At 45.7% G+C, this 21,653-nt stretch overlaps 1 protein-coding gene across 12 annotated transcripts in view; it reads right to left on the bottom strand.

Annotated features, from left to right (window-relative positions):
* LOC121592988 (RNA-binding protein Musashi homolog Rbp6) overlaps window positions 1-21,653 on the bottom strand; it is a 621,310-nt gene that overhangs the window by 529,512 nt on the left and 70,145 nt on the right. The window contains exon 1 of one of the 12 annotated variants that reach the window (XM_041914985.1): window positions 9,994-10,420. The exons of the other annotated variants lie outside the window; for them this stretch is intronic. Coding sequence (XP_041770919.1) covers window positions 9,994-10,058 — 65 coding nt within the window. The 5' untranslated portion in view covers window positions 10,059-10,420. Of the gene's footprint in view, window positions 1-9,993; window positions 10,421-21,653 lie in introns of those variants that run through there. 12 annotated transcript variants of the gene reach the window in all.

Raw genomic sequence — 21,653 nt, 5'->3', positions numbered from 1 at the left:
CATTCACACCGGTACCATCACCACTCACAATCTCCCGCTGGTGGTGATTGCCGGTTAGATTGTCCGCAGGTTTTTCTTTCATTTTCCACACGCCCGCCTCTCTCTCTCTCTTGCTCTCTTCTCCAGCTTCAGAAAGTGACTAAGAAACAACAACCACGCTACTCAAGTCCTGGAGTAAAGTGTGCATGAATAAAAGTTTAAACCCTGAACGGGCAGGGACTTGCGCCCCTCCGTGCCCCATAGACGGGGCCGAAGCAAGTTCCATGAATAAATATTCCACACCCTCTTCGCTGCTCTTGTGCATACACACACGCGCGCGGCCAGCTTCACCGGGTTTTCAATAAAAATTCATTAAAAGCGTAAAAGAGTATAGACAGTGATCTAGCTTCCAACGTTTGGACCGGTTGAACGGAACGGTCCAGCGAGCAAGATGGACGGCACAAGTGGAGACGATCTCTATTCAGACCGGAGCGTAAAACAGACTTCTATTTATCTTCGCCGTTTCATCTCTTTTTCTCTCTCTTTCTCTCTCTCTTGCGTCTCTGGCTCATGTTCGATTCTATTCGTGCTAGAAGCTACCGCAGGATGCCACACTGCTAGTGCGACAAAATCCTACGTGAACGCCCAACCGGCACAGGCGGTGGGTACGCGGACGACGGCCCTATATTGCGACACAACCCGGCGCGCGCTAATGTATTCCGTGTACAGCGAGGTAAACACAGCTGTCTCCTAAATTCTAGTGCGACAAAACGGCCATGCAAAACACGCAGCGCGCACGGTCTCTGTCTCTTGGGCGGGTTGCGGGTGGCAAGTGTTTGTCGAACCGGCCCCACCGTCTGCCAAGGCTATTCGTGGCGGGGAGAGCCGCTGGGATGGGCACTTGGGTGCACTCCGTGCGCGTCGAAAGTGTCGAACGGTCGGTCCCGATATGGTCGCCCTTTTACGTGACTTCTTCTTCTACCCGAACGCCTTGCAGTGCGGGCGATGGGGCCGCAAAAACGGACCCACATCCATCGCCGGGAAGGACATACGGGGCTGTGCCCCGTCCGAGGCGCGTATGATGAACGGTAGCGACAACTGTATACAATTTCATTTATGAATTATAAACGAAACTCGAAGCGAATGTGTACAGCCTTGGCCGCCGTGTGCATGCTTGCCACCCGTTCGCTGACGAGATGCGACGCTTTAGCCGCTTCTAGCACTGATGAGCATGATGTACAACGCGCACGAGAAGCATGGACAGTACGGGAGCAAAATTACTAAAAACAACGACATCAAAAAACCAACAACAACAAAAAACAGCTCACATTCCACCCAAACACGCCAAACTCGGTGACAAACTGTGTGGTGCATTCTTGCCGTGCGCACTCAAACATAAACCATATAAGGGGGAGAACGCGCGGGTTAGCCCCCCAAAGGCTCCCGCAAACATCATCTCCGGAAGGAACGCTTTCACGCGCGTGGAGTTCTCGCTACGTACGGGGGGCTCGAATGTAAAGCAGCAGCAGCTAGAAAAAACAATAGAAATAAGACAACATTTTCTATCGCACACTCGCACGCACACGTTAGCTCCCCTTCGCCCACCGGCCCACGTGGTGGTAATGTTTGCGCGTCCTGCCGTAGCCGCAGACACAGCATACCGTACCAGCTGTATCGGCGACTGTTGGTGAGCTCTCCAACGCGATGCTGCCGCCAGTTGCCGCCGGTTTGACAGTCTGCTTCGTTATCCTTTTTTTATTATTATCATTATTATTGCCCCCACACCCTCTCGCTCTCCCGTCCACGGGAAGGCATCCGTGCCACCACCTTGCCACGAGGTAAGCCGTTAATAATACAAACTAAGCCATCGCCCTCCAGACAACAATGGCAACGCAAGGGGCCGGAGCGCTGGTGCAAGGATTTGGCTGTTGTGTTGGCCAACCAGCGGCGCATGTGGCACAGTGCGTCGGCAGCCGTATCAGCGGAATGTCACGTATTCTATTTCCGCGACGTTGGCATTTGACGTGAACGGAGCGTGGATGGAACGGGCAGAGCGTACCGTGGTTGCAATGAGTGAAGTAGTTATTAAAAACTAGCGTCACGATTATTGTTACGAGCGCACGGGGAAGTTGTCCTGCAGATAGGGTGCCCAAGGAAGGCAGGCGGTAGGTAGTGGGAGGAGTAGAAGATTTACTACAATCATGGTTAGATTTTTAAAATCCTTCTGCTGCTACAACTTGCACTCGCACTAATTGAAATGTTTCATAGAAATACTTGCATTCATTTAAACGAAACAAAAAAGTTTTCGTCCGAAAATTGTCAAATGTCAAATTAAAGTAGGCGATTAACTCATCGTCAATAAAGTTATCAAACCCTTCGTGGGCAAAGAAGATATGAATTGCTCCACTTCACTCCAATTTGCTGGGTTTAGATACGCAACCGACATTCAGAACGACCGCATCCAACCATGTCAAATCGCCTGCTATACACACACAGACAGACAGACAATCAAGCCCCACACTGTTCGGCTCTCGCCGGCTCCCGCTGAGCTGTCATTTGTTGCATTACTTTGCGTTTTTTGCAGCTCCATCACCGGGAGGCTTCGGTCTGGAAATGTGGAGCTTCCTGTGGAGCAGCAGTGTAACACGACGGTGCCAAGGTTCAACCGGTACCAAGGACCGCAAACCACATAACCACGAACATTCCGATGGTCGTGCAGCTTCCAACCGAGTGAGCCGAACATTGAGCAAAGCTGTGCCCAGCAGGATCAAACTGTTCGCTCATCTACTTCAGGTGTCATCACGCGTGCAACAATCGCCCATAAAGGGGGTTAATAATTGGTACATGTTTTGACTCTTATTTCACCCATGGCAAGATGCCAGCAAAAGAAGCTAATTATTTTACATGTTTAAATATGTAAATTTTGTATATGTAAGTTCAAAAAATATATTGGAAATCCAAAACGTCCACCTATATTAAAGACAAGTTGTAATTCCTTCCGAATGTAACAAAATCACGTTAAATCGATACAATAGTGAACAATAATCCCATCAGATAATTTTCGATTTTCCCTCGTAACAGCATTCTGCAACTTTTTTAAAAAGCAAACAAAATTTAAGGAGCGTTTAAACATTTCACTCTCAAAAACATATAAACAAAATCACGCTTAAAAACTTTAAAATATTTTATATGAAAATGCCTCAGTAGCTTTTCAGAAACGTGACTCAGGTCGTGTACTGTTCCACTTGATCAACCAGGATATAAAAATTAAGTTAATGCCGAAAAAAACCCTCATAAATATACTATGAATCAGTCCAAAAGTTATACTTCATAACATTTACCTCACCAGCCCGTCAACACACCCGCCAGGACAATCGATTCATCTTCCTGCGGTGGACTCTCTCACTCTGCCCGAACCGCAAGTAAATCGCACACAGAACCACCAAAAGTTCAGCAGCACCAAATTAAATGTACATCCATTACCAACTTTTGTGTGGAAAATTGATTCATGCAAAAATTTTACAATGAAAAAAACCGTCGCCCAACTTTTTGCTCGTCTCATCCACTCTGTTGCTAGAGAGAGAAAATACAGACGCACCTTCTTCTTCCCGTGCTATAGTTTTCCGATGAGTAATAAATATTTAAATTTCACCTTCTCGAAAACTTGTCCCATCATTTCCTTGACCTTTTCGGAGCCAGTTGTGCCAACCAGCTACAGCAAATACGCTGCTCCACGCGCAAGTTGCAGACGGAGTTGAAAAGCAGTTGAAAGAAAAATGGTTTACCAACTGGAAGGAAGGCACAAATTCGAATCGCACGCGGGGGTTCATAACTCCACTCCGTCCGGTGTCAACATCCAATCTCTATTATGATAATTTACTGCGACCAGTCACACCGCGGGCAGGAATTATTACGAAGCGTCTTGAATGACTGCGCACTGCTTTTATTCTCCCGGTAGAAACTCACGCGAAAGCTCATGGAAAATGCTCAAATGACCTAAGGTTGTGCCATTTCCTATGCTAAAATTTATCCTTTCAGCAGTGCGACTCTTAGCCGTGGTAGCTCCAGGGCGAGCAAGCTGATTGCTGAGAAACCAACTGACCGTAAGTACATCCAGTTCCAGTTTAGTAAAACTCAGAAAAATGCCATCTCCAATGTACGATACGATACTGCAATATTACCTGCAAGCATTCCATAAAATAACATACGAACACACTCTAACCTCCCTCCTACCACTGTAGTGCGAATGGAATGGAATGGCGCAAAGCGAAACCCGTGCCTTGCTAAAGCAAACAATCCTCTTCGAACTGCCACGGGGAACTGCGAAGGATAATCGATAAACATTGGTTTTATTTACTGAACCGATCAGGCACGCCGATACGACTACTGGGACGCACCCCCACCCTCGACGAACAGGACTTCCACTTCCGACCGAACGTTGACTGGCACATTCGAGCCGCGCCCGGGCAAAGCTTATTTGGCCAGTCGAAGAAGGAGAAACACGCAACAACGAAAAAAACCTAATATATAGCATTGATAAGACTGCAATATCTCTCACACTCTTTCGGTCTCTCTCGCTAACCACCGACCCCGGAGGGCACTACTACTACTACTAGCTATGCTAAGCGCCCGTCGTCCTAGGCGAACTACGTACCCCGGGACACTTAGCACCGCGTAGGTGTGACGGGTGATACATAACCGGGCGTTTTTGTTTCATGTTTCACTGCTTCCGGCAGGCAGCCAACTATGCACCGCACATTCACTGCACGTGGTGTTGTGTCGTCGTTTCCGATCTGAAGTATTTTCCCGTCCTACCGCTCGCCACAATCCATGTCCCCTATGCGTTACTGGCGTTGTAGTAGTGGGTGAAAGGTTGTTTTTTTTTTTCGTTCCCATTTTTCTGCCCGTTCCAGTTCACTTGCACGCTCATGCAAACATGTTTTTAATTTATGTTTACCAATCCTTGACCAATGTTTGCCCGGCGCTTGGAACGTTCGGATCACACACTCCCTCCTCTCTGGGGGCTTATCACCGACATCGATGTGTATGTGTGTGTGTGTGCTTGGGAGATACTACATTGGACGGGAATAACCATAGCAACCACCCGCGGCATCCTCCACTGCGGTCTGACCGCACTTGACGGACTGAGCGGCTTGCCGGATGGCACACTGGGAACACAGTAACCGCGATGCCCGTTTGTGTAGACAGCAAAAAACCATTCTGGGCTACGGTAGAAGTGTTGGAAGGATTTTCCTCCACAGTTCCTGTTCTATTAAATTAGTTTCACGAAACATCCAACACCATGCGACTTTGCAACGCTGGAAGGAAATTTTCCACCGTCATCCCACCATTTATAACTCATCCGATGGCGTCATAAAGGAAAAAAAGAAAACCCCTACATCACACTTTTGTGCAAGCACACTAGTAGCAGCGTTTCTTCCCTTCGTCAGCGCAGCATTGCGCGAAACGTTCCGCCAGTTGGGCTGCTTGATTATTCCATGGCCGTAAAAAGCTGTTTACTCAGCCGATTGGCCCAAAGCCGTACGGGACACGGGAAGCTAACAGGTGTAGGCATACAGGCGGCAAAGCCCATGACAAGAAGAAAGTTGCAAATGAGACGCTTCATCGAAACTGCAACATCCATCCTGCATTGGCGCGCTCGCGTAACTTGACAAGCGTAAGACGTGGAGCAACCTGATGTGACAGGATCACTACGAGGCCAGGTCGGTACTTGGCGAATTTACTAGTCTCTTCGCCCGGGTAGAAGTAGTAAAATGTAGCATGCTGTGGGTAAAGTCGTAAAAGAAAGGAAATTTTATACCAGAACCGAAAGCGAAGGTGTCACCGGTAGGTTTTTTATGGTCTAAGCTTAGATCATGATGGCGGGCTGGACAGACACTCGCTGCTTGTTCGTTAACGCTGACGTGTAAATGCAGATTGAAAAGAATTGCAACATCAATTATGCCCGGGATAGGGAAGAAACAAATTTAATTTTCTTTCATCTAACTACACTAGCAAGATTACAAGCAGCGGTACAAATATTCACGTACTATTTTACGTCACAGAGTAGCTGTCAGAAGAAATACTACTATTACACCGCATTACAAAAACAGCAGTGCAATTTGATTCTTTCTAAGCTCATTTCATTGTAAAGAATTGCTCAGCTGAACCAAAAATAGCTACAAGTACAGCTATTCATCATATCATTCAACTCATGCCCTATTGATCCTTGTGTTGGAAGAGCATAAACCCAACATGACACTGTGTGTCGTCATGACTTTGCTCCCCAAAAAGACAGCTGTTAATCGTAGCACACAGACAAACTATTTAAAGTGCATCGCGTCCAACAGCGCAGCCCCATTTTCCCAATGTTCATTATTTATGCAGCAACAAAAAGTAAGCATCCATCCACCGACCAGCACCCACGACCACGACCCGTCCCAATGATTTGCATTGCTACTCTGGCCAACCCGTCAGCGTACAATAAACAGGGCGGGATTCGTACACGAAATCGTACGTACGATTAAAGGCGTACGCGCCGTGGACCGACTATTGCGACCATGACCTACGCCGTCAACACGTTGCCAGCGGAGCATCTTGCTCTCGCCGAGGCTCTTCTTCCGCTCGGGCTTTACCACATGACGGTTCCAGCTCGTTAGCGCTGCGGTGTACGGGCATCAACAAGCGTCAACCGTCAACCGGGAACCTTCCCGGTTTTGGACGGTTGCTGTACCTCATCATTTCAAGAATGAAGTTGTACGCTCTTGCCCTGCCCTCCCTAGACTCATCGCGTCTTTTTCCATGCCACTCGTGTCAACGTTTTGTTCAGCAGCAAATAACCTAAGACCCCTTCTTTTCCTTCCATCCATTTGTGACGGTTGTATTTATATCCCATGTTTGCATGCTCCATGGGCTACGAGTAGTGACCAACCTTCTCCACCGGGTTTCAAGCAACCTTCCTCCCCGGTGTCGCTGGTGGATGGGCTTTCCCGTCATCCGACAAAGAAAGCGGAGAGAGATTGTGGATCCAGCTTTTTTTATTCAGAACCGTCTTTGCTGTGTGAGATTCTCGGGCGCTGATTAATGGGCTGCACTGCTTCCTTTCACCCATCACACACCGCTATCTGCCTCAGACGATCGCTGCCACGCTGCTGGGTTGCTTTATGGCAACCCATTCCTACCCTTGCTCCGCCACTCCCCCGTCCCTACGTACGCATGCAACACAGCGATGCACTTTGTCTTCCGCGAGCGAACCGTGGCCAATCTTGGCACAGGCTAACAATGGTGCTGCTAACGAATATCGTCTTCGGCTTCTCTTCCCGCCGCTCAATTCATTCATCGTTTTGTGCAAAAAGGCTAGCGCTACAACACAGCAAATGAGACGCAGATCGGGAAGGCGGGAAGGAGTCCCGAAGCAGCTAAAAATGGGGGAATACCAGGAGGAAGATGCGGGTGAAACTAAACTCCGTGCCACCACGCGGACGTTATTATTTAAATGAGACTCGTGGCTTCTTCTAAACGATCCGATTACGTATGGGCAATTTCATAGCCGTAATGGCGGTTAGCGGACCATGCAGTTGAAAGCGGGTCCGGCGTGTGTGATCTGGTGCATCGTGTGTCTGTGTGTGTATTTGTTTGGTGCACTGCAACAGCAACGTGCACCGGGTAGCTTAAAAAGCTTTGCAGTTGCAGTAAGTTAGGGCGCAACAGTTTAATACATTGATTATAAGGTAGAAAAGTTGGTAATGTTATGTTGGATGGGAAAATGGTTAGCAGAAAAACTAAATCACTGCAATGCTGCCCTACCGCTTACTACTAGGAAAAGGTAATTTTTGGGCCTTCTGAAACCTAGCAATATATATAAGGTCTTATTTCAAGCAAAGTTCAAACAGTTTTGAACAGTTCCGTCATATTCCATACTTCATTATGTGTATCTTCGACATGCCCATGACAAATGTCTCTTAATTTCACATCTGATTTGGCTGTCTAGATTCTCTAAGGCCAAAAGTACACGAACCGGAATCTCGCAGTTGCGAAATAACAGAAACTGGGATTGTAGGCGCGGAAAAGAGACAGTTGACGGCTTTTACATTGGTTATATTCGCCCGCGAAATTCCGATTCGTATAATTTTGACTTAAGGTCAAGGTCCATACATTGCTACAGGACGGTTCGTTCCATTGTACTTTGGCCAATCCTCATTTGACAGCTAGGGATTCCAAAGTTACTTAGCAACTCATACGAAGTCCTTAGCAACCATAACTGCCTATCTGCCAATCTCCATAGAAATCTCCATCCATCATGGCTACCAAAATCAGAACTATGAACTCACTGGAACTTGCCTAAGGCTCTCTAATTGGTGAAAGACAATTTTTTAATCATGTTCTCATTTTTAATTAAAACAAAATCTCTAAGCCTTTACATTATTAATGTACAACAAATTTCAAACAAATAGTCTCTTGCACCCTTAAATCTCTATTTTGAATAAAGTTTGCTCCTTTTGTTGAACCCCTTTTGAAAGACTTTATGTAAATTAAATCGACAACTTCTCACTCAGCGGAAAGGTACAAACTTTGATTTTAACAACTAAGCTGAAGCGCTCTAAACCGTCTCTCCAAGCCAGTCTTCACAGCGCACCTCCGCAGCATCCAAACGAGCAAGTAGCGATGCGAGAAGATCAACATCAGAAATGATCGTAAAGAAAGTTCGCCGTCATCAGCAACATCAACACAACAGCAAAACTTTACTTTTTCCCTATCTCAGTTCACATTGGAACGGTGCGAACAACTCATAAATGTCAAAATAAATTCATCGCTAATTGTAGACATCCTCCCTGCGCTCTGCTCACGGTGCCCGCTACCAACCACATAACGTTTTTCCGCATCAAACTCACCCTCACAACACACATCCACATCCAGGCTGAGTGAAGTTTGCCGTGTTGGATTCTCACTTAAAAGTGCATACATTTTTGCTCAAAACATCCCCCTACCCCACCCTTCCAGTTGCCCACATATCGACCCGCAGCGCCGAGGATGTAATGCATTCTACCGCAGGAAATATTTCACACCCAGCCGAGCGTGAATTCGGCCCGTTTCGGTGGCAGCGTATTGCAGCGGGTTAGGAACTCGGCGACCCTCCAAAGCGGACACTCCTCGGAAGCGACGACGGTTGGCATGGGGAATGTCCACCACAGTCAAACAACCAGGCGGCGACCAGCGTTCAGTGTGTCCGAGTATCGAGCGGGCATATGTTTTTACCGGGATATGTTTACCTAATGACTTCATACAACGCCGGACACATCCTCTCTGCCCTCGGGGAAGGAGACTTCATTCTGGCCCATTGATTGGAAAACAACAGCCGGCTAAGCCCGGCCAACATGGAGCTGAATCAGAACAACTCAGAGTCGGGGGAACAACTCAGAGTAAAAAAAAAAACATTACCATCATAGAGGGAAACAACCCTTCCACATAAATCCCGCTCGCTTAGCGTAAGGTCAAACGGATAGTCGACCAGGTTAGTCGAAGCGGCCCCACCAGGGTCAGTTACGAATTTGCTTTCCGCCGAAAAAATGCTCAATATTATAGCCCGGACAGAGAGAGAGAGTGCTTGACATGAGACATCCGCGGCGTACCATTTCACTTCACCACGTCACCGGTGCAATAGGCAATGCGGTACACGATACGATTTAGCACGGCGTAAAATATGCAAACTCCCGAAAGTGGCGACTTCGTGGGCCGCTCCCATACTGCACGGACGGGTGCGACTGCGCTTCGGACGAATAAAATAATTCATCGTACCAGCGAAAGGCCTTTCATGTGTATGTATGCACTCATCTAGCCGAAAACGAAGCCGAGCCGGAACGGGGAAGTGTGCAGGAGCGGTTGTATAGTTTTCCCTACGTTACTACGGCGCGGCACAGCACTTGCACCACCCGTCTCAAGGGTCCGTACCAACTTAATCTGGCCCTGCTGCCCGTTCTGGAGGTTACGGTCTCAAGTAGGCCGAACGAAACTTACCGTGCCGTGTTTCGTGTATGTCGTGTCTTCAGGTTCGCTCTTTCGGTCGGACGAAAAATGTTCATCTAATGTTGTGTTTCCGGCATTACGGTAGAGGACCGTATCGTACGCCATCAACGATGGTGGTCGCTTTCTCAAACACACTCACACACACACACACAAACACACACACACGCGCGCGCAAAGTATCTTGATTCGTTCCGTTACCGTATCAATGTGCATGAATTGCAAAAAGGAAATCGGTGAGACGGAATCCAGTCCCGGAGATTCACTACTTCTAGTACTACTAGTAACCGATATGGAAATTATCTTGAGTTTGAGGAAACTTGAGTTCTTGCAGCGATCTTTACACTTTCGTTCTGTTTCAGGCAAATGATAAATTGTAACTGAGGTGTGCTTGAGTCAAACCGGTATTACGTAACGATTTGTGTCTTCTCAAAGGCTACTACGATCGACACGATGGCAAGCAACAGTTTCGGTGGCCCCTGTTTATGTGCTACGATCGAACTCTCAGAAGAATTCAGACACTTGTTCACACCAACAAGAGAAGACTGCAATGAGGATTATCATTACTTTTATCAACCAATTTGTTACTTTCGCAAATGTATTTTCAAGTGCTAAAGAAAACGAAAACCATTCTTCAAGCATTTTTGAGTGTTTTGCCCAAACACAAGCAAAACACCAACAACGACCAATTCCATTCTGTTGTTTTTCGAAATACCAGTTTCGCAACCCATGGGGTCAAATTTTGTTTTAGCTGCAAAAATACAACTTAGAAATGTTCGCCTTTCCCATCACACCATTTTCATACCAAACACGCACACCCACACTCACATACACTTACTCATCAAACGGTGGATATGCACGGGTGTGTGCGAGGGTGCGTGCAAGGCAAAGGCTGGGATGTGCTAAGATAAACTGCCCCGCACCAAAATTGGGTCAAAAAACTTGACTGCAAAAACCATTCGACCTCGACACCATCATACCCGAGACCATCCCGAAACGAACGGAGCACTTCATCGACGTTCTCGTCAGCAACCAGCACATTCTGCCGGTGGACGCACTGCTCTTGGAGGGTGCTGGTTCGGTGCAAAAGGGTGAAAGATTTCCACAGAATTGGAAACTTTCCAGCCAGAATCCGTCACACAACCTCACCACCAGCAAAACACGCACACACACACATGCACAAACACACCCCCACAGGCCCGGCTGTATGCGGCGTTCGAGTGAATAATTAAATAAATTATCCTCCACCTTCTGGCGCTCGAGGGTCACGTCAAAGCGCGGCACCAGATGAAAATTTAATTTACGTCGTCAAGTGTTGTTTTGCGCGGAAAGGTTTCTTTTTTGCCATTGCTTCCTCCTATGCTTGCGCCTTTTGCTTTGCTTTTGAGCGATGCAGCGAACTTCTTTCACTTAGAATTTCACTAACCGGTTCGATGCCGGTAAAAATGTTGACGAGTAAAAACAAAAACCGGTGCCGTTAGAAACGCTGCTTGCCTCGTGCCACGCACGAATTGCGGAAATAAATTAGGAAAATGTGATGATTTGCATTTCCTACTGCGTCCCACCAACAAAACAACAACAAGCACCTCACACACACACACACACACACATTAAATCTCTTGCACATATGCAAATAACAGCAAAATACTCCATCATCTTAATACACTGTTTGTCCCCTTCCTGCCGTTGCGTTGCGCTTTAAACATGGGAAAATGTAAATATTCAAAATTCACAACCTCATCATCGCCTTTTCCTCCCACCACGGTGCGATCGTTTTGGTCCCGTCCCCCCCAGCACCCCACCTATTGGGAAAAAAATATGGAACGATTATTTTTCGCTTACGCCATCCGTTTTTTAGACATCCTGTCCTACCGCTCGCGCTCACCTGCACGCGTAAAACCTTTTTTGCGTAATGATTCGTCCTTTGACGGGATACGTACATTATTCGGGAGGTGCCTTTTTTCTCCTTATCTCTATCACTTTATCCTGTCGGAGCTATGGGGCGAGGTACAGCTGGGCGAACGTATAATACATCGCACGTGTAATCTTGCCCATTGACATCTTGGACCGTTTTGCAAACCGCTTACCCCCCTTCGCCCCGCGCCGGTTTGCTTTTGCACAATCAGGGTTTCGTTATTTATTTTGCTCCTTTGCATGTCATCATAAAAATAAATCGTTCCACGTCTCGTTCGATCGAAAAGGGGCGACGAGAGAGAAGAACAAAAAATGCTGGAGAGCATTTATAAGCAGTTGGCTGTCTCGGGTACAAGAAGTGAAATGGAGCAGATGTTGCTAACCGAGTTTGATTCTTTTAAAATCGTCTGATGACTAAAATAAGGTTCATGGTGTGAGGGGTGGAAAATAACACAGGAAAAAACATAAATAACCGATTTCTGTTTTGTGCCCTGCCTGATAAATCCCGAAGCGTGTTTTAGAGATGATAAGCTCAGTGGATGATACCGAGGCAATAATTTAAAAATAAAAACACATTTTTCACGTACTAAAAGAACGCTTTGAAAAGATGCAGCATCATCGTCTGGAAGCAATTTCCAGGCGAAATGCATCTAAAAATAGTGAATAAATAACCCTTTAATGCACTCGATGAAAAATTACCTCGGAGAAGTCGTATCTTTGAAGATTAAATTGCTTCTTTGTTCGACAGGCGTAGTAAATCAATGCTTGATCAGTCCTCGAAGAGCCTTAATAAGATGTAACGTTTTATTGAAATTATTCTTCAAAAAAATAACTAAACAAACAAAACATAACAGTAAAAGTCCTTCGTATTCTATCTTTTTTTTCCAGACATTGAGCAAAAATTATTCAAATATGAAGACTTGCAATATTTGCACAAGAATAGAAACACGAATGAACCTTCTCTTCTTGTTAAATACCTATGTGGCATTTTTCATTACGTAGTTGTTGGCAGAGCGTCAGGAACGCATGCAGTGGTGCACCGTTCAGTAAGAATGCAATGACGCGTACGGTGTCTTCTTCTACACCATCCACCCATACACCATTGGAGTGCTCATCACGCTCTAGCACGTTCCGTCCATTAGCGATACTTAAGGAAATTTCGACCCCTCTCTCAAAAAAAGATCACACGAACACGCAAGGGAAGCTGCAACGTGAGACAACAAAACAGCAGAGCAAAAAAACCCGCATGTCAGCGTGTTAGAAAACCATCTACATAACAAGCTTGTCGATGGAATTCTTAAATGGCAGCAGAAAAGCAACAAATGCACCAACACTCTTACCGGATTAATAGATTCCTCACAGGCTCGTTAGGGAACGACTTGTTAATCTTTCCCATCACACACACACACACGCTGTCCTGCATTGCTACCGGTACGAATGTACATTCATACATTGAAAACATGCACTTAAAGCATGCCGGGAGCCAAACCGCCAGACCAAACAACACGCAAGATATCATAAAATGACATGAAACGAAAACCCGAACCCGATTACGAGCGTCCGAGAAAAATAGATATGCATCACAGCGCACCAAGAGCGCACGGGACGGGAAGGCTTTGTCGTACAAATTGCCACAAACATGCCACAATCCTCAGTGTAGTCCAAACCTCACAAGAAATTGTGTGAAGGACAGAGTGCGAGATACAGAGCGGAGAAAAACAGCACCCAGCAAGGGAAAATTGGAAATAACACCGAGAAAAGTCCCCCTACCGCCAGCAAAAACAACGGTCGGCAAAGGGAGCGTTTAAAAAAGAGTGGATTACACATATGGATACAAACGCTTAACAAAAACAAAACTCAAAAACCCGATCCTAAGAGCACGTGTTTATTTGCAAAAGACAAGCCAAACGAACATTCGCTGTCCGGGGGAGGAGAGGCAGCTTGAAGTTACGAGCAGGAGGAAGAAGGCATACATTTTCCCACATTAATTTAGTCTTATGTTGTTGCACTTTTTTGTGGCTCTGTCTTGTTTTGTTCTCCTTCGCAGTGGTACCAATGTGGTAAGAGCGCAAACCACACTGTGTCCAGAAGAACAAACCCTGCTGGTCAAAGACCTTCCGCCATGAAAATTGCCCATCGTGCTGCTGGTGAAAAAGGGTTAGGAAAGAACAGGGTTGGGAAGATGCCTCGCCCTTCAGCTTATACCAGCCCGCCACACGCCAATGCACATGCTGAAGGGTTGTCGCTGCCTGCATTGCCTCAGCTGTGACAATTTTAGTTCGCATTCCGCTTTCATCGCTTCATCGGTACGTTTGCAATAAGCAGCAAATTATGATCGAGACGCGCGTGTTCTCTCCCTCGACTTGCGTTCACCGTCGTACCAGGAAAGTGACTGGAGTCTCGAGACTCGAGAACAGCAAAGCAAACTTATTATCATTCCATTTCGATCTGTTGCTGGTTATCACATTTATTGCCATGGAGTAGCAAACTGGCTTTTCAACAGGCTGATCGCCGTGACCGACAGTATCTTTGTGGCGTTTGCAGTGTGATGCGATTTAGATAACAGGATCAGTAGTCGGTAGAACAATAATCGTACAATTTATGGTTGCAACTACCAGGAAATGGTTAGCAGTTTTGTCATGTCCATTTTGGATGGGAGTTTAATCTAATGTGAACTGTGTAGAAAGGGCAATATTTGGTGGGTAATGGAAATTGATTGAATTTTGATAATCGCAAACAAGCAAAACATAACTATCCGATTTGTAAACCATACCATACTGATACAAAAATGGAGCAGTTACTGATAATGACAAAGCAACCTTACTCTTTAGTATTGGCATTTAAATTAAATATGAACTAATTTTATTTAAATTCAAATCAGATATTGAATGTTCAATAGACTTAACTCAACAAATCTTTGGTACTGTATACATCTTCAATATGGCAATTTCATTAGGAGGAAGAATTGGAAGCATTGGAAGGATGTGCAGGCGTCGAAAATGTGCCCAATAGATCGTGCCACCTTTAGATTCGTTCAGGGGTATAACAGTTGATACAGTATTTTATGTCATTGCATTGCATTGTCATTGTCTTGAGGGCGGTCCCGTAGTACAGTCGTCAACTCTTACGACTTAATAACATTCCCGGCATGGGGTCAAGCCTCATATAGACCGCCCACCCGGAGCAAGAGCTGACTATCTATCTATCCGGCTGTGTGGTACTAAAAAAATCTCGAATGCCTTATATAGACCAGCATGTTCGCATAGAATGTTACGCTAAGAAGAACCAAAATAATAATAATAAGAAAAATAAAAAGAAGAAGAAGAAGTCATTTCAACCTAGCTTTTTACCAGAATGAAAACTGTGCTTTTAATTATGGAAAACAGGTACATGAAGCTAGAAAAATAACCCAACAATGATCAACGAATATTAAGAAAACTTGCACTGCACTGGTTCTTCAGAATAACAATACATCCAAATCTGTATATCCTTTTTTGAATAATTAGTGCCGTAATTGATGTGTATAATGTAGATGATCTTTTCGTATACCTCGTACCGTACTATAGCTCATCATCGTAACGATCATAAAATCGCATCTGGCGCATCATTCAAAACACATAATATTAATACATTCAATAAAATTTGCTGAATTTTAGCCATTAAATACAATAATTCCAAAACTAGTAGTCAACGATCAACTGATGAAATAAGGTTCCTTTTGTTCGACCTACTCGAACCGCCAGTTTTCAAAAGAAAGAAATTTATTACCTACGTACATTCTCTATTTTGTGCATTTTACTATCTAACGCACCTACCAAACAATTGCTTTCCCTATTTCCGAATTGCCATTGTCCTATCGAATGTCGTTATCTTTCGTTCCACCAAGCAATTCTTCTTTGCCACAACTGTGTTCCACCAACAACAACGAAAAACGCACACGATCTATGTGATCCGTTTCGCTTCTGTGTCGGAACCTTCAATCGTCGCAAAATCTTGCATAACTCTTGCGTGGTACCGGATCGAGGGACACCCAGGAACATGAACAGATAGGAACATTTCCCGTTCACCGTCCTCAAAAGCGCGCACGAGTATTATACAACGCGCTGTCGCAGCTATTCCATCGATGGCAATCAATTCTGACAGGACGACAACCCAAATGCACTTGAAACCGTCTCGGAAACGGGCAGCACACGAAACACAACAACAAGGACGACGACGACGAACCGTGTCGAGTCACCGCCGCACACCTAACCCACAGTAGAGGAACATTTGCAAAAAAAAAAAACCCGTCTGGCTATCCATCGAACGAGAGCGGCCGTCGACTAACGATCGACGGACATAAATATCACTCTGTCACGCATGATTCCGCGGCATTTCCAAAAAAGCGCGTACCCCGATGCGTGTCGTCGGTGTGTTTCTTTTTTTATTCTTTTCTTTATTTTTGCTGGCGTCCTTTCACATTTGTGGCTTTTTTCACCCATTCCTCCTACCATGCAGACAACTTGAAGCGGAGGGGGGCCAAACGTTATGGTGATTCGCAAATTTACCACCCCAAATGTCACCGCTACAATGCGGTTTTGGGATTAGCGATAGGTAAAAGCAAATGGATGCAGCAAAAAACCTATGCATGATAGGAGCTTATTTCATCATGTGTTGGTTACGTGTATGTGTGTGCTGGTGTTCTTCTCCTTCAAAATATATTCCAACGCGGGAAAAGATCGTTGTTGAGAGTCAAATTCGAAAATAAAATAATATTCTAATAAACCTTTCCACACGAAAACACACACAGACGCTCACGAGCTGACCTTACTTGGTGCTCTGTCTCCATTCATTTCTGGCCCGCTGCCCAGCAGAGGATCGTCGATCATGCAACCTTTAGCAGCAGTTTTGGATTTAAATGACCAACTTATGACGACAGGCGAAATTACCTCATAATCGTTGCTGTCATGCTGTGGGATCGTTTTGCGACGGCACGACGTTTTTCTTTATGGCTGTTCGGTGCTCGCTCTCTCTCTCTCTCTGTTCCTCGCTGAATGCCATGCATGACATGCACACCAGCAGAACCCATGCAGTGTCCCGTGCGTGCTTGCGTACAGTTGTCTGCGGTGAACCGTTTGCGCTCTCATGGAACACGCATGTGAGATGCATTTGAAAGCAGTAATTTTATGGGACAAACTGTAGTCAAGGGGTTGTGCCGTACTGTAGAGTTAGAGTGTACACGCATGCGCTAAAGTAACAAAAGTTCCTTTTCTCATGTAAATGTAACGTATTGCGCAACGGGATGTTTGGGACTATTAGTGGCCAGACTCTCTGTTTGTGGCATTTCAATATTTGTTTATGCTAAGACATTTCATTAAAAAATAGTCAATAAATAAACACATTTACATTTTTTTATTTTCAACAATTTGCTAATTGGATTCGTAGATGTTCTTTTACCCTTTAAGCAATATTATTGCAATTTCATTAGACACTCACGCTTTGATTGAAATTCAGATGCGTTCGAACGCTTGCGGTCGGAAAACAAATTATCAACATTAAAATAAATTTAGCACAAACACCCATCGTACACCCCTTCGAGCCGTCCACCTGTCGAAATTCGCAATAACTCATCCCTAGTTCACACATGATTATCACGATGCACCTACGCTCCCTCGCAGCAAAGCGATCGTGTTTCCGATACCCGGAGGAAACGCTTCTAAACGCATGTCATTATGTGGTAGGCCATGCTCGGTGTTCACATAAATTTGTTGTCATCAATTTTCCCCTATTTCGCTGGCCTCTCCCTCTGTACAAAGCTATCCCCCTTGTCAATACAGTTCAGTGCACAGTGCTCTAGAAGTTCCAGAGTACCAAAATAGCACGCGCACACACACACGGCTACAGACAGCAAATAATCACTGCTAGCCACTGCCACTGCGTCCCGTCGTCGGCCTGCGTTCGCGATCAACCGGTAGCCAATTTTGTAAATACATTTCTCTGCGCTCTCGGTTGGCAGTTTTGGACAGCGGTCCATGCTCGATAGTCTGACCCCTCCCTTGCCTCATTGACTTATGATCTAACCTTTGGCTGGATGCGGGGTCACGAGCAGTATGTGCGATTCGAGATTCCCATACATCAACGCAACTCTCGAATCCCAGTGACAGCCGTTGGACGCCGCGCGGCCAGTGCTGATTTATGAGTGTCGCGCCCGAGTTTGAGACACGATTAGCAGGCCTAACTCCTAGAACCGACCACGGGCCAGATTGAATCGATCAATAGCATACGAGAACACATCGATGGGAAAGGTATTTAGCATATATTTACACCCTTTTGATTCAATTTCCTAAATTTTGGAAACTATCAAATCAAACTTGCTAGAGTATGACGTTAGAGAGACCTTTTTTCTGTGAAACTTCAAATGAAACACTATGACATATCGCTATTTCATCATCGTGTGCACACTGTTTCCTTGCACGCCCGGAACAGCCATCTAACTGACAGCGAATGACGACGGCGATGTGTGCACGTCAATTGGAAATTAATTGTGCAAAGTTTGCCGACATCAAAAACGCTTCCATCATCGCTGAAACGGCTAATGGACGGATCGCCCGGAGCACTCGGCTCGTCTCACCGCGTACACCGACGAGCGCGCACACAGCGAGTCTTCCAAATCAGACAAACAAAACAAACAGTCGAACGCCGAAAGCGAGAGCAAAAACAAAAACGCCATCCCATCCCGGTTTTGACGGCTGCAATTGCATCCAATCGTCGGGATAGGTGTGCAAATGAAAACAGTATTTAATAACTCCCCGGAGCGACTGGTGCTACACGGTCCGGCCACACGGGCCACCAGCGACCCAGCCACCGAGCGAGGTGAATGTATAATCTGCAAAATTTGCTTGTCTATTTGCTGGAGTGCCGAGCAGCACCGGTGCAAAATTTCACCCTGGGACAGTAGGTGTCGTTCGACAAACAGATTCCACCTCAAACCGGATACCAGGGTGACCAGGGCACAGGGTATGGGAACAGGCCTTCCGGGAGCCCGGCAACGGTAACGAGAGCAAGCATAATATTTATGCAACCGACATCGAATGCTGATGGATGGATGGCTGGATGGACGACTGGATGGGTTTCGAAATGATCAACACCGATGGTCAAACGGTCCCGGGCCCAGGTGAGAAGCCAGCCAAAGGTACGGTTGGCATCACGGCAAGCATTCCTTCAGAACGAGGCACCGCAACTGGTACGAGAAAAGGCCCCAAGAGATGTTGCTCCGTTCAGTGCTGCTTTGAAGGTAGCATTCATCACGGTGCGGAAGGTGTTGCAGGAAGTTTCCAGCCACAGCGTCCAACTATGTCTGTGCTATGTTAAGCGTTATGCTGAGAGAGAGAGTCATTCCCAGCACGCAGAAACCAAGGGTTGTGAGATTGGTATTTTCACACTTCACACCGGGTGCTTCTAGCTTCCAGCGTAACTGCCAGATTGATGGGTTAAAGGTACAACATGGGAAGGAATTTGTACCATCGCGCTCCATCGCCACGGGCTGTTCGGGAATGTTGGGTGGGACAAAAAAAAATCTGACCAGGTATTTCACAACACGAACACGAAGTTAAGGATCCACAGTGTACCTCAGGATGTTGTGCGTTTGATTTAGTGGAACGAAAATTGACAACATTCTTGTAAGGTGGAAAATAAATATTCACTTAGTGCTGCAAAGTCAAGGTCCACTGAGAACAAGAACGAAGGTTGGGAACATTGGGACATTGCGAAATGAGTTTTGAGTTCCCTTGTAAAGAATTTGTTCATGGAAATGATCCATAATTTATGTTTGAAAGCATACAAACTTCATCTGCCTCTGTCGAAAGCTTCAGAATTTCAGCACTTTTATGTTCAAATTCTTTGCAAAGCAACATAATCAAATCAATTATAAGATTAGTAACTGTAAAACTATCTTACAAGGTGTCTAATTTTGTTTCATTAGAGCGAACGGATTTCGGATCATGCCTCACATTTCATTTATATAATATCTTATTACATTGAACAAGTATCGCTAGAATCATATTGAGTTTTACAAGTGCAAAACAACGTCTAAATACTTCAGAAATCTTCCATAATGAAGTCCTCCGTCGCTGCATACTCTTGTTGAGATTTAGTTTAACCTAAGTAGTGAATCAGAAATAAATCTCTTTGAACAACTTCGGCACAAAAATAGCTTCGACAACAATTAATCCGCTCATTCCACCGACCCCGAAATGGCTTCCAAACTGACGGACTTTGCCTGTTAATACCACGCTCTCTTCACACCTCTCCAATGAAGTCATGCCATTCCATTCCACACATTCTGCATTCCCTTGCAATCAGCATTTCGCGGGGAAAACATACACACACACACACCCCAAAATCCACGCAAATGAACCCACACGGAGAAGAGGGCAGTGTGAGAAGGCCAGAACACACCAGAACACACCAGAAATAAATCTGTCCGCAACGTAAGCACTCACCACCGGAATAACCGATTCGGACTGTTTGTAGCCCCACGGTCAACCGCTTTTGCCACCGGATAACGCCGTAATACTGTCCATAATCTCTCCGCCACTCCGGGCCCGGGGATTAGGAGTGAAAGCAATAAAATTGAGCTACACCGGGTAAAGGAGACAGTTCTGTCCGGCCTACCAACCCGGTACACGACACCCGGTAGGCAACGGAGGAGGGGAAAGGATCAAACCCCTAGAAAAAAGGGAAATGATTTGCCAGCCTACATCAACCTTCATCCCAATACATCGAGACAGGACCATACGCACCGTCACCTTCTTCATCCTGGTAGTGTCCAAAAAGCTTTGCTCTCTTTTGCGATCTATTTTGCAACACTACTTTATTTCTTCCTTTTTCCTAGCCCCAACCAACCCATCTCTAGTTTCCCACAACTTGCTCGAGGCATGGCGAGCGCTGAGACCTGGGAATTGAAGGTTTCACCGAAATAACTTCCTGATTTCCGTTCGGAAACGGCTTACCGATTTCGGCTGTCCATTTCTATCGGGTCGAAAAGAAGGAGAGAGAGAGTGAGATGGAGAGAGAGAGAGAGAGAGAGAGAGAGAGAGAGAGAGAGAAAATGAAGGCAATCGTGAAGAGGCACCCAAGCTGGGGAAATGTTTACCCTGCGAAAGGTTATGAAGGAGATTGATTAATAAATACTGAAGTTTTGATGCAAGCGAACGGTTGTCGGAAGGATGCTTGCCATCCACTGCCCGAACGCTTTTCGGCGTACTTATCATCAAATTTCGGTGCCGCCGGAAATGGATGATAAATGATGATGGTAAAATATTTGCTCCGATGTTCCAGAATGCCACCGCCTGCCCGCCCGCTCGCCTGCCTTTTGACTTGTGTCGCTTGACGATGGGACGCCCACGTGTTTACTTTTTATTATCATGCTGGGGATTATTGTTCCTTGTTTGCGGACGGTGAAGAGTTGCAGTGACATGTGTGTGGTGTTAAGAGAGAACATTTTCCCGCTTTTTTTGTGTTAATTTTCAAATGCTCACATATTTAGCATAAGCTGGATTTAACCTTTTCTTTCTTTTGTTAGCGTTATTTTTCGTTAAACTAACACAGAGTTTTCCAATTATAGGATGTAACCATAAATTTATTCAAACAAATATTCTTTATAACACACACACACACAAAACGATAAGAGCAAACAGCTCACATAAAGCCTCAAAATTTCACCTGCCAACGATGAAAAACTTTGCTTCGTTCATACATAT

Source organism: Anopheles merus, chromosome 2L (assembly GCF_017562075.2).
Source record: "Anopheles merus strain MAF chromosome 2L, AmerM5.1, whole genome shotgun sequence".
NCBI lineage: Eukaryota > Metazoa > Arthropoda > Insecta > Diptera > Culicidae > Anopheles > Anopheles merus.
This window is presented reverse-complemented; position numbering and strand designations above follow the sequence as displayed.